At 35.5% G+C, this 11,388-nt stretch overlaps 1 protein-coding gene across 1 annotated transcript; it reads left to right on the top strand.

Annotated features, from left to right (window-relative positions):
- The first annotated feature begins 921 nt into the window (after positions 1–921).
- LOC107782982 (uncharacterized) lies at positions 922–5,713 on the top strand. The gene is made up of 4 exons (XM_016603937.2): positions 922–1,063; positions 2,198–3,318; positions 3,618–4,288; positions 4,384–5,713. The coding sequence occupies exons 2-4, from the start codon at positions 2,696–2,698 to the stop codon at positions 5,400–5,402; spliced, it is 2,313 nt and encodes a 770-aa protein (XP_016459423.2). The 5' UTR covers positions 922–1,063; positions 2,198–2,695; the 3' UTR covers positions 5,403–5,713.
- Positions 5,714–11,388: the final 5,675 nt, after the last annotated feature.

Consider the following 11,388-nt stretch of genomic DNA (forward strand, 5'->3'; position numbering starts at 1 on the left):
ACAAATCCTGTTAAAACGTGTTCTCTCTTTTACTAGGCCTTACGCGGTACGAATCTAGATTAGTCGGGGTTTCAATACATATACAAGTAGAAAAACAAAAAATAAATTTGGGACCTAAAGCCTTTGCTTTAGTGACTTGACCCTTAGACCGCCCCGATGTGATATAAACACTTAGTGCGGATAAATTCTTACCATAATATACTAAATATTTATGACTTTTCATAGATTCTTTTTACGAGGAAATTAAAAAAATCACAATATTCATATTGAACAACGGATTATGCTCAATATTTATAAAGTAAAGGACAAAGTCAAAGTGAGTGAAAGTGAAGTTCTGTTAAAGTAAACAAAATTACATGGAAGTTAAAATATTAGAATAATTCGTTGATTACTTTATTTACCCCTTGATCTTGATGCAGAGGAAAATGAGCTTTCCCGTATATACCTCTGAAGGTATGAGATGAGACTCTATTCTTATTTAATTAGTGTTATCTTAGATATCTAATCTCTGAAATATAAGAAACAAGAAACCTCATTTGCAGTGAGATGAATTAAAAAAATATTATACAGTACCATTTTTCGAATTAAGGAATGTTATTAATTATGTACTTCAAATCAAATTCTTCAAGGCTCCACTATCTATTGCCACCTAACTTAATTATAAAAGATCTGCAAACAGAGAGGACTATGTATTAAAAAATAATTCAACCCTTTTTCAATGTAATTTCTCAACAAAGAAAAAAAAATAGACGTTACTAAAATTGTCCCTCATGCAAGCAAAATCAGTCCATAGCCAAAAGTTTCTAGCGTTCAACTTAGACCAAGTTTGGCAATAAAGCAATAGCACATATATTATATATTGCAATTTTCATGTACTCAACACAAATTATGATAAAGTCAACCCTTAACCAACCCATTATTCCCTGCATAAATCTCTTCATACTATCTTTTCTGGTGCATTTGGTGTAATCTTGAGGCTTTGCTTTAACTTAATTTGCTTAAGAAGAAAAGTGACATCTTTGTCATATTTTTTTCAGACATTCTTGCTTTCTTTATTTTCAAGGTAATGTATACAAGTATTCTACCCAGTAAGTACTCTTTTGCATATTCTGTAACTTAATATTACTTTTATTAAGTTATGAAAATGAAAAGTGGAATCTTTGTTATTCTGGTTTCTCCTATTCTTGGGTTTGATAATGTGAGATTCAGATTAGTTTTAATATTTGCAAATGAGGGAATATATATGGATCTTTGAATATTCTGGAAGAGAATTTATCTCATCATGGTGTTTCTAAAATTAATGTTTTCAAGTGGGTATCTTATATTTTCAGTATTTTAAATGGTTCCACACTTTTCCTGAAAATACTTGGTTTTTGTTTTCTTGTCCATTCTATTAATGCTAATTTTTTATTTTTTTTCTAATAAGTTTAATGGATTTTTACTTTTCTGTAATTTTTTTATGACAATATAAACCTCTGAATTCTAATGCAACCTTAACCCCCTTCCAGTGGGTATCTTATATTTTCAGTATTTTAAACGGTTCCACATTTTTCCTGAAAATACTTGTTTTTTGTTTTCTTGTCCATTCTATTAATGCTAGTTTGTTATTTTTTTCTAATAAGTTTAATGGATTTTCACTTTTCTGTAGTTTTTTTTATGACAATATAAACCTCTGAATTCTAATGCAACCTTAACCCCCTTCCAATTATTCTTGCTGCTTCTTTTTCCTTTTTCTTTATTTTTTTGTTGGAGGCCGGCTTGGGGGTGGTCAGATGAAAAACCTTACCCGCACCTGATGTATGCATTTGGTCTAAAAATATCTTTGATTTGGTCTAAAAATATCCAAGTAAATATTGTTTTCGCTAGACTCAAAATACAAGGATTAGAGTGTCAAAAACTAAGGGAAAGCCTTCTTTTCAGGCAGCTAAACCGGCCTTTAATTAGTGTCCTTAGTAGGAAATTGTACGTGTACTTAGTTAACGTAAAACGTTCTTATATTATTAGTTAACGTAACCTTTTAGCTGCATTTCTTATGGTATCCTTCATCTCCACTTTATTGCTTTGCCCATACACTTATTGTGTATGCTACATATACTATTTTTTTAATAACTCCCCTTTCTACCCTCTTCAAATAAGCCTACAAACTGTGTATTTTCTTTTCAAGATTTGTTCTTTACTGCATTTTACATTCCATCAGGTTGCACTCTGAATGGGATTAGCTAGAAATGCTGATATGAGAAGTGTGGATTCTTTAGATGGAATGGGGAGTGAATCTATGGGAGGAAAGGCTAAAATGAGACAACAAAAGAGCAGTTGCACAAGGCTTGTTACTGTTTTAACTTGTTTACAATTCTCATTTGTTGTTTATGCAGCATTTCTTCTATATTACATGAGCACCTCTCTAGATTTAAGGACTACACCAGACTTCAGTTGGACAACAAGAATTGCTCAGCAATGGAAGTAATTCATTATCCCTCCCCACGTCGTTACTCGTTATAATCAGGAAGCTAATTCAGTTGTTAGAGCTGAAACTCAAACAATAGTTAATCCCTCTGAAGTCTGTGAATATGAGAAGATTGATTTTGTACAGAAGAAGTCGAACGATGCTGGCACGATCAAGTTGAAGACTGAGCTTTATCAAGAAGTGCTAGATTTTCAAAGCAAGTCCCTTGGTGCTGAGACTCTTTCTGAGCTAATGTCAATGAAGTCCAAGTGGGATTTGCGCGGTCCAAACAAACCAAAAATTACAGTAATCTTGAATCATTTCAAGAGGAAAACGCTTTGTGCGCAACTTGACTCTTTGCTAGACCAGACTCTCCCATTTCATCATGTTTGGGTACTTTCATTTGGAAGTCCAAATGAGCAATCATTAAAGAAAATTGTGGACAGATATAATGATTCAAGAATAAGCTTTATCAGTTCAAGATATGATTTCAAGTACTATGGAAGATTCCAACTCGCTTTACAAACAGAAGCTGACCTTGTATATATCCTAGATGATGACATGATTCCAGGGAAGAAAATGCTGCAAATTCTAGCACATGTGGCAGGGACAGACAAGTATAAAAATTCTGTTTTGGGGAGCATTGGTAGGATTTTGCCTTTTAGACAGAAGGATTCTAGTTTTCCAAGCTATAGGAAGTTTCGATCGAAGGAAGCAGGGCTTTATTTGCCTGATCCTGCTTATAATATTACTGTGGACAAAATTGTTCAGGTGGATTTCCTCTCCAGTTCTTGGTTTATGTCTGCTGAACTTGTCAAGACACTTTTCATTGAGACACCATTCACTTTCATGACAGGGGAAGACTTGCACTTAAGGTATGTACTTTAACAGATTCCAATATTATTATTATTTGCCAAAAAAGTTTCACATAGCAAGTATTTTCTACTAGAGTGAAAATTACTAGTAAATCATATGTACGCTTTCATAAAGTTCATTTGATCTGTTTAACTAAGGGAGGATAATAAAGTTTTTGAGTTAGTCGTATGTTATATAGTATATTGCACAAAGTTATACAACTATGATTCTATATGAATATAAAAGATGTCAAATATTATTCAACTTTGTTTCATATGTTATTTCTACTGACTTCAATTTTCTGGAAAAAATAATGCAGCTATCAGCTTCAGAAGTACAGAAATACTGGTTCATTTGTGCTACCAGTAGATCCAAATGATAAAGAAACTTGGGGTGATAGTGAGCATAGACTTGCCTACGTATCCGAAACAACTGTAATTTTCAAGGATGTTGTTCAAGTTCGAGATGATCAATGGTGGAGAGCACTCTCTACTGGTTATATTACACAATGGGCAGCAATGTATCCTGAAAAAATCGATGCACTCTTCTATGCCCACTCTATCAATGAAGTTAAAGCTCTAGCGCCTCTTCTTGAAAAGTTCAGATCAACTGTTGGAAAGAAGGCCTATATCATTATCTCAGGAGGCAATTTTTGCCCTTGTGAAGATGCTGCTACAGCTTTGAAATGGCCTAAGGCAGTATGCAAAGAAAGAAGATTCAAGATTATGGATATAGGAGTTGGTGCTTTATTAGGAACTTCAAATTCGGAGGTGCCTGTTGTTCAAGCAGTGTATGCTAGCATGAAAGGACTTATCAAAATTCATAATCCTAGCCTGGTGATTACAGTAGCTGATGCAGACTCTAATGTGAAGAAAGCTCTAAATATGGCTACAGAGGCTAATACTAACAGTTCAACGCTCGTTCTTCTACCTAGATCATCGGTGCCAAAGGTTCTGTGGATGGCTGATCTTCGTTCCACAGCATTGCCAAGTAAGAGATTATACTGTGATTTTACGCCTAATATTTCCCTTCCCTTTTGTCTAAAGTTGATCTGAGATTTTTGACCAATGCATTTGTTACTTCAGATTGGAATAGGATGAGGATTTCTGTAAATATCATCACACAGAACAGAGTTAATTCACTAGCAAGGCTTCTCAAATCTCTTAGTGATGCACACTATATTGGTGATGAAGTTTATATTACTTTCAACATGGATAGCAAGGTGGATGAAGCAACGCTAAAGCTTGTCAACTCATTTAATTGGCCTCATGGACCCAAAATTATTCGAAGAAGAATCATTCAAGGAGGCCTCATTCGAGCTGTGAGCGAGAGTTGGTACCCCTCCTCCGATGATGATTTTGGGCTCTTACTTGAAGATGACATTGAAGTATCCCCTTACTTTTACCTTTGGATTAAATATGCTCTCTTGACCTATCACTATGACCCTGAAATATTACTTCCTGAGCTCTCGGCCATCTCTCTTTATACTCCTAGATTGGTGGAAGTGGTAAAAGAAAGGCCTAAATGGAATGCAACAGATTTCTTCAAACACATTCATCCTAACACACCTTATCTCCACCAGTTGCCTTGCAGTTGGGGTGCAGTTTTCTTTCCCAAGCAATGGCGGGAATTCTACGTTTACATGAACATGAGATTCACAAAAGATGCCAAGCAAAATCCTGTTCAAATCCCAAGATCAAGAACAAATGGTTGGCAAGCTTCTTGGAAGAAGTTTTTAATAGACATGATGTATTTAAGAGGGTATGTTACCCTTTATCCGAACTTTCCAAATCAAACAAGCTTTTCAACCAATCATATGGAACCAGGAGCTCATATCGCTGCTAAGGAAAATGTGATTAAGCATAACAAGGTTGATTTCGAGGTGCCATTGCTGAAGGAAGACTTCAGAAACTTTTGGCCAAATGGAAAAATGCCTGCAGCTTCAAAATTGCCTTCATTAAACCTCTTCAATCAGCCTATTTCTCTCAAGGGCTTAAAGGCGGCTGGAGCAAAACTGGGGCAAGATATTCTTAGATACAATCCAACAGAGGTAGTAGTAGTTAACCATGAGACAGGTCTACCTTCAAATTGTGCAAGATTCTGAGAATTCCTCACTTTATCCAATTCCTTTTTTAACTTCAACTCACAAAAGTTTTATTCGCACTTGATGTAAAGTGATAGTAAGAAATTGGGGTGAGAGCAAGTTGAATGCACCGATAAATACTAATCCTTGTTTTCCGCATTTAAGGAAGGGGAATAAGGATTTCTTGATGACAGAACTGAGACTTGTATAGTTACCCTTTGTATCCTCCTCTTTTCTATCTGCCTATATATATCTTTTGTCATTTTGGTAACAGAGATAAATAGGGACCTCTTTATTTGTACTTTTATATATTATGCATACCACTCATTTGGTTCTGGGAAGTGAATAAAACTTCTGATGTTAATCAAAGAAGAAAGAAGCACATTTTGACCTGATAGTCGTTAATAGCATTATTCCAATAAACTATATAGCAACTAGACTTGGAATCACAGCTCGATGCAGCCTTCTATTCCTTAAACTGATATATAAGACATATGTTCGGCATTAGCAAAATTCTGCTTAACATTAGCACAGGATTTATGCATTTCCAGAATCAGAATGAAAAAAACGTAATCAGAGGAGGGTGCACTACTTCAAGTTAAATGCGTACTAAAATTTCAAGTTCTTACAGTTGAGAAACATTACATCAAACAAGTAGAAATAACTAGGACAAACTAATCAGTTAACTGTGCAGATAGATATGAGACAGACTTGATCAAACCGGAGCCAGACTCTCACTATTAATAATTATGATGATTTATATTTGTTTTAATCTCACTATTAACTACTTATCTTCTCGTTTTATTTTATGTATCTTAGTTTGATTGCACACCAATTAAGAATATGAAAAAAACTTTTGAATCTTGTGTGTCTTCATATAACATCTTATTACTTATTCCTTTTAAGAGAATGTCATTAATAGTAAAATAAAAATATTTGAAATTAAATTTGCTAAATATACAAAATTAAAACGGAATTCCTATTAAAATAATTTAAAAAGAAAAGTAAGAGATATAAACTAAAAGATGGAGTAATATAAAAGGTGGGTATACAAGCAATTAATTACCTAACCTCAAAATTAAAAAGAAAAAAAGGAAAAAGGGGATAAAGTACGTTAAAAAGGTTTACGAGACTCTTGATTAATTTTCATCAATCTTAGATTAGGAAGTTGAGCAATGCAAAAATTTAGAGAGCAGAGAAGTACGTAAACCAAGTGGAATGCCTCGAGGCAATCCCTTAATTTAGGTATTGCTCCGTGAGGTGTGGCTATAATTTCATTGTTTCGTACATTATATGCCTTGCATTTTACATGCTTTAATGCTAAATTATACTTTATTTGTGCATAATAGAGTCTATTTTATGTGTAGGTGAATTGGAGATGAAAGTAGAGCAAAAGGGATACTTAAACGTTGAAAGTATGCTCGAGAACAGTGAAAAGGAGAGACCAGACTTTAGCCTGGCAAGGCCAGCCAAATTCCAGGCGTTAGGCTGGCGACGTCAGGCCTAACGCCAGGTCCAATCCGAGTTTTGAAGACTTAATTCATTCCGAGTTTGACTAGGACCCGGCCCACACATTTAGGATTTCTTATACACATATAAATAGACCTAAAACACCACTTGGAGGGGGGGTTCTATTAGCAGCCACGTTTTTGGGCAGCTAGAGGCAAGGAGAGCTGGTAGAATGACCTCTTGGTGAGTTAGAATCATCTATTTCTACATCTTTTCATCTTTACTCTGTATTTTAATTATGCAAAATATTTGGGATATTGTTACTATGAGTATGAGTAGCTAACTTTCTAATCTAGGGTTTTGATGGAACCTATTGAAGGATGATTTTCTTGTTATGTTAATATAGATTTGCCGTAGTATTTTCTCTATTTGTTCAACTATATTATTCTTGTGGTTGATTGAAGGGCCCTTAATTAGTTGTGCCTATTTAGTATGTATTACTCAGGAGAGAGTGTATATTTAGGTAGTTGTTGAACAACATCACTCCTAAACGTATATGAGGGATCAATACGGAGGTTTAAAAGTGGGATTAGGGATAACGAAACCTTGGTGCGATCTGTGTGAGCTGTACTTAATGCCAGCTAGCGTAATTCGGGATAATATGTCTAGTAAATTGTGGTAATTACTCGGGAGAGAGTTACGACAGTTAGAGTGCTCATGGTCGATAGAGAAGACTTAGGCAAATTTGTAGGAAACGTAGCGGAAAGAATTCCGACAATTGGGAAAATCATAACTCTAGACCTCCTTAGTCTTGTCTAGAATTTCATCCATGTTAGTTTATAATTTTACTGCTTTATAATATTTGCTAGTTAATTAGTAGAAATAAAAATCAAATCTTTATAAGTAGAAAATTATTCGAACTTGTGTTTCTTGCGAAACTAGCAGTTGTGATTAGTAGGTTAATTCCCTGTGGGATTCGACTCCAGACTTGTAAACCGGATTATATTTATAATGACCGCTTAGTCCTTTTTATAAGGCATAGTTGGGCGTGATCAAATTTTGGCGCCGTTGCCGGGGAACTAACAGTATAGATGTAGGTGTACATATTGCTAGGTTGCAAGTTTGAACTTTTATTTTGTTTTCTTGTATTTGATTTTTTTTTTATTTTTGTTTTACTTGTTGATTTTAGAAACATGGCATCTTAGAATTATAACAGTTTTGATGTTTGTAATTCTACTTTTGATCCTCCTTATGCATATTGTGGAGAAAACTACCCATGGCAAAATTATCAAAATATTCCAGAGAGCGAGTTATGTGCACCAACTCAATCTTATGTGTGAAATGTGTGTGATATATGTGGTGGTCAAGATGGTCACTTTCATGGTTGTGCTTATATGTCTTATCCTCCCCCAACCCCTTTCTTTGATGGTTCTACATTTTTATGTGAAGTGAATAAGAACAAAGAATCTTGGGAAGCTGGCCTGAAGGAGATCAAAGATATGTTAAAGGGCCTCATGGAACAATATGATAAGAAATTACTACAGATACAAAAGCAAGAGGCAACTATTCACAACTTGGAGGTTCAAGCTAATAAACTAATTGAACCTTGTAAAGTGCAACAAGCTTATATTGTGGATAATAGCCAAGAAGAGCATGAATGGGCTGTAGAAATTGCAATTATAATGGAGGAGTTGAGAGTAGAATTTGACCAAACCAACCAACTAGAATTTGATGATGCCGATGTTGTAGAAGAGATACTAGAGTCAAGCAAGGATATTGAAGATACATATTTAGTTGACTCTAGTGTCATTAGTGTTGAGGATGTAGACAGTCCCAATGCTCATGTAGTTGAACATATTGTACCACACTCCAAGCATTTTTTCACATTGTGTTTAGATGATGATATAGAAATAGAGTCATCCGAGCCACTTGAGGAGTCAAGGAATGAGGAACAAGGCGCCTACATTCTGAAATACTTCTTTCCAGAATGTCGGGAATACACATCTCATCTAAAGGCCAAGAAGTACAGAATACTACATTATTTTATTGGGCCAGTCAGATTCATTCCACCACCCCAGGAGCATGATCATAGAGCAGAATCAAAACTTGGGGTTCAATTCATATGTTCAAAGTGGAGGAAGAAAGTGATTCGTGTCGTGCCGTGACGTTAAATCAAGCGTTTGTTGGGAGGAAACCCAGCTTTACTTCTTTATTTTATTTTTTATTTTTATTTATTATTTTTGTAGTGTCGATTTTTTGCTTTTCTAGGAGCATGGAAAGCAAAGCTATTGGAAGGATGCAACAACAAACCAGATGGTAAGTGTGAGGTACCCGCACGAAGGACCAAGCCTGGGAGAAGTCTGAGTACCCCATGAGTTGCTAGTGCTTCGGCCTTTAGCCTACCAGGGAGTCTCTTTTACCCTCTTATTAGTTATGGTGTGCATTGGGGACAATGCACAATTTTAAGTGTGGGGTGAGGAGATTGTCTAGGTGACTTTCTATGCTATTTTAATTATGTTAGTTTAATTGATATTTTTTTTTTTTAGAGAACAGAAATAGAAAAGATTGGACTTTTCCTGATGATGGATCTATTAGACAATTTTCTTGACGGATTTAAGTCAAAAGGAAAAAGACAAAAAGATTTTCTTTAGTTAGGTAGTGTAGCAATTCCCCCTTGATTTTTCTTTGTACCGCGGTTCTTTTTCAAGGGTTTTGTTTGAACCGGGTGTAGTTAGTTTTATTTGTTTTTAGGAATAGGAACTATTGTGCCATGAATTGAATTGAAGCAATATCTCTAAGCTTTGTTATGCCTTGAGAATAGTTAGTACTATGGTTGTGATGCTTAGGCTCGGGTTTTGACTAAAGCGTCACGATGAAACCAATTTTGAGTGAGTTATGTGCCATGTCTGTGTGAGGTTTTGTATGTATTCTATGCATTGCATTTGATGTCTAGAACTTTTCCCGTGTGTTTGCAAAGCGAAATAGTAGTATTGTTCAATCTAGGAAGTGATATAGGCGTTTCTTTGTTAAGCCAGATATATAAAGTTTACCCACCTAAATGTTATGTACCGTAGTTAACCCCGTTGAGCCTATAATCTTATTTCTTTGATAACCACATTACAAGTCGTACCCCTTTATTTTAATCAACCATATATTTGAACCTTTTCACCTCTCATGAGCACTTGAATTGTTATGAACTTTGTAAAAGTTAAAGTGTGAGGTGGTTGGTTCGGCTTTGGCGTGAAACTAATGAAATAAGGAGAAAGGTGCATTGTTTTGAAAAAGTAAGAGCCACTTGAATTGAAAAAAAGAAAGAAAATAAAAATTAGTTGTTTTGCTGTGAAAAATATCCCTTGATAGTGGTGACTCTCGATGTAATTTTGCTTAAAGAAATATGGAGTTAATATATATTGAGGTGAAGGTGGAGTTATGGTTTGACATAAGTATAGGATGTGTGTTAAAGTATATGTATTAAAGTGCTTAAGGGAGGTGTAGTCACTCATATCCAAATGTATGCTACCCGACCCGCAGCCTACATTACAACCAATGAAAGTCCTACTTGATCTTAGACTGAATGAACTCGATTAGTAGAGTATTACACTACGGGCAAGCCTATGGTGCATCTTTTGTAGCATATGAATGTTATTTCTGAGAGCGAGTGAATTCTTCCTATATTGAGTTCCTACGGTCTTAAAATTCATTGTGTGTGGAACTAATCTCTTTGATTGGGTGAGGGCACATGATTCATAAAGAAAAGGTAATGTTGTTGACATCCATGTTAGAGTAAGTAAGTGAATTGTGAATAAGGCATGGTATTTGTGAGTCGAATCTTGAGGCGAGGATGTCACACTTGTGTGCTTAAACTATTTTAAAAATTCTTGGTGTAATGAGTTAGGAGAATTGCTTAAAAAGGCTGTATCTATAAGTGTAGTTTGATTGCTCGAGAACGAGCAATGTTTAAGTGTGGGGTATTGATGTGTGGCTATAATTCCATAGTTTCGTACATTATGTGCCTTGCATTTTACATGCTTTAATAATAAATTACACTTTATTTGTGCATAATGTAGTCTATTTTATGTGTAGGTGAATTGGAGATGAAAGTAGAGCAAAAGGGATACTCAAACGTTGAAAGTATGCTCGAGAACAGTGAAAAGGAGAGACTAGGCTTTAGCCTGGCGAGGCCAGCCTAAAGCCAGGCTGGACCAGGCTTTAGCCTGGCGAGGCCAGCTAAATTCCAGGCGTTAGGCTGGCGACGCCAGGCCTAACGCCAGGTCCAATCCGAGTTTTGAAGACTTAATTCGTTCCGGGTTTGACTAGGACCCGGCCCACACGTTTAGGATTTCTTCTACACATATAAATAGACCTAAAATACCACTTGGAGGGGGGTTCTATCAGCAGCCACGTTTTTGGGCAGCTAGAGGCAAGGAGAGTTGGTGGAATCACCTCTTGGGAGTTAGAATCATCTATTTTTACATCTTTTCATCTTTACTCTATATTTTAATTATGCAAAATATTTGGGATATTGCTACTATGAGTATGAGTAGCTAACTTTCTAATC

Source organism: Nicotiana tabacum, chromosome 22 (assembly GCF_000715075.1).
Source record: "Nicotiana tabacum cultivar K326 chromosome 22, ASM71507v2, whole genome shotgun sequence".
NCBI classification, from domain to species: domain Eukaryota; kingdom Viridiplantae; phylum Streptophyta; class Magnoliopsida; order Solanales; family Solanaceae; genus Nicotiana; species Nicotiana tabacum.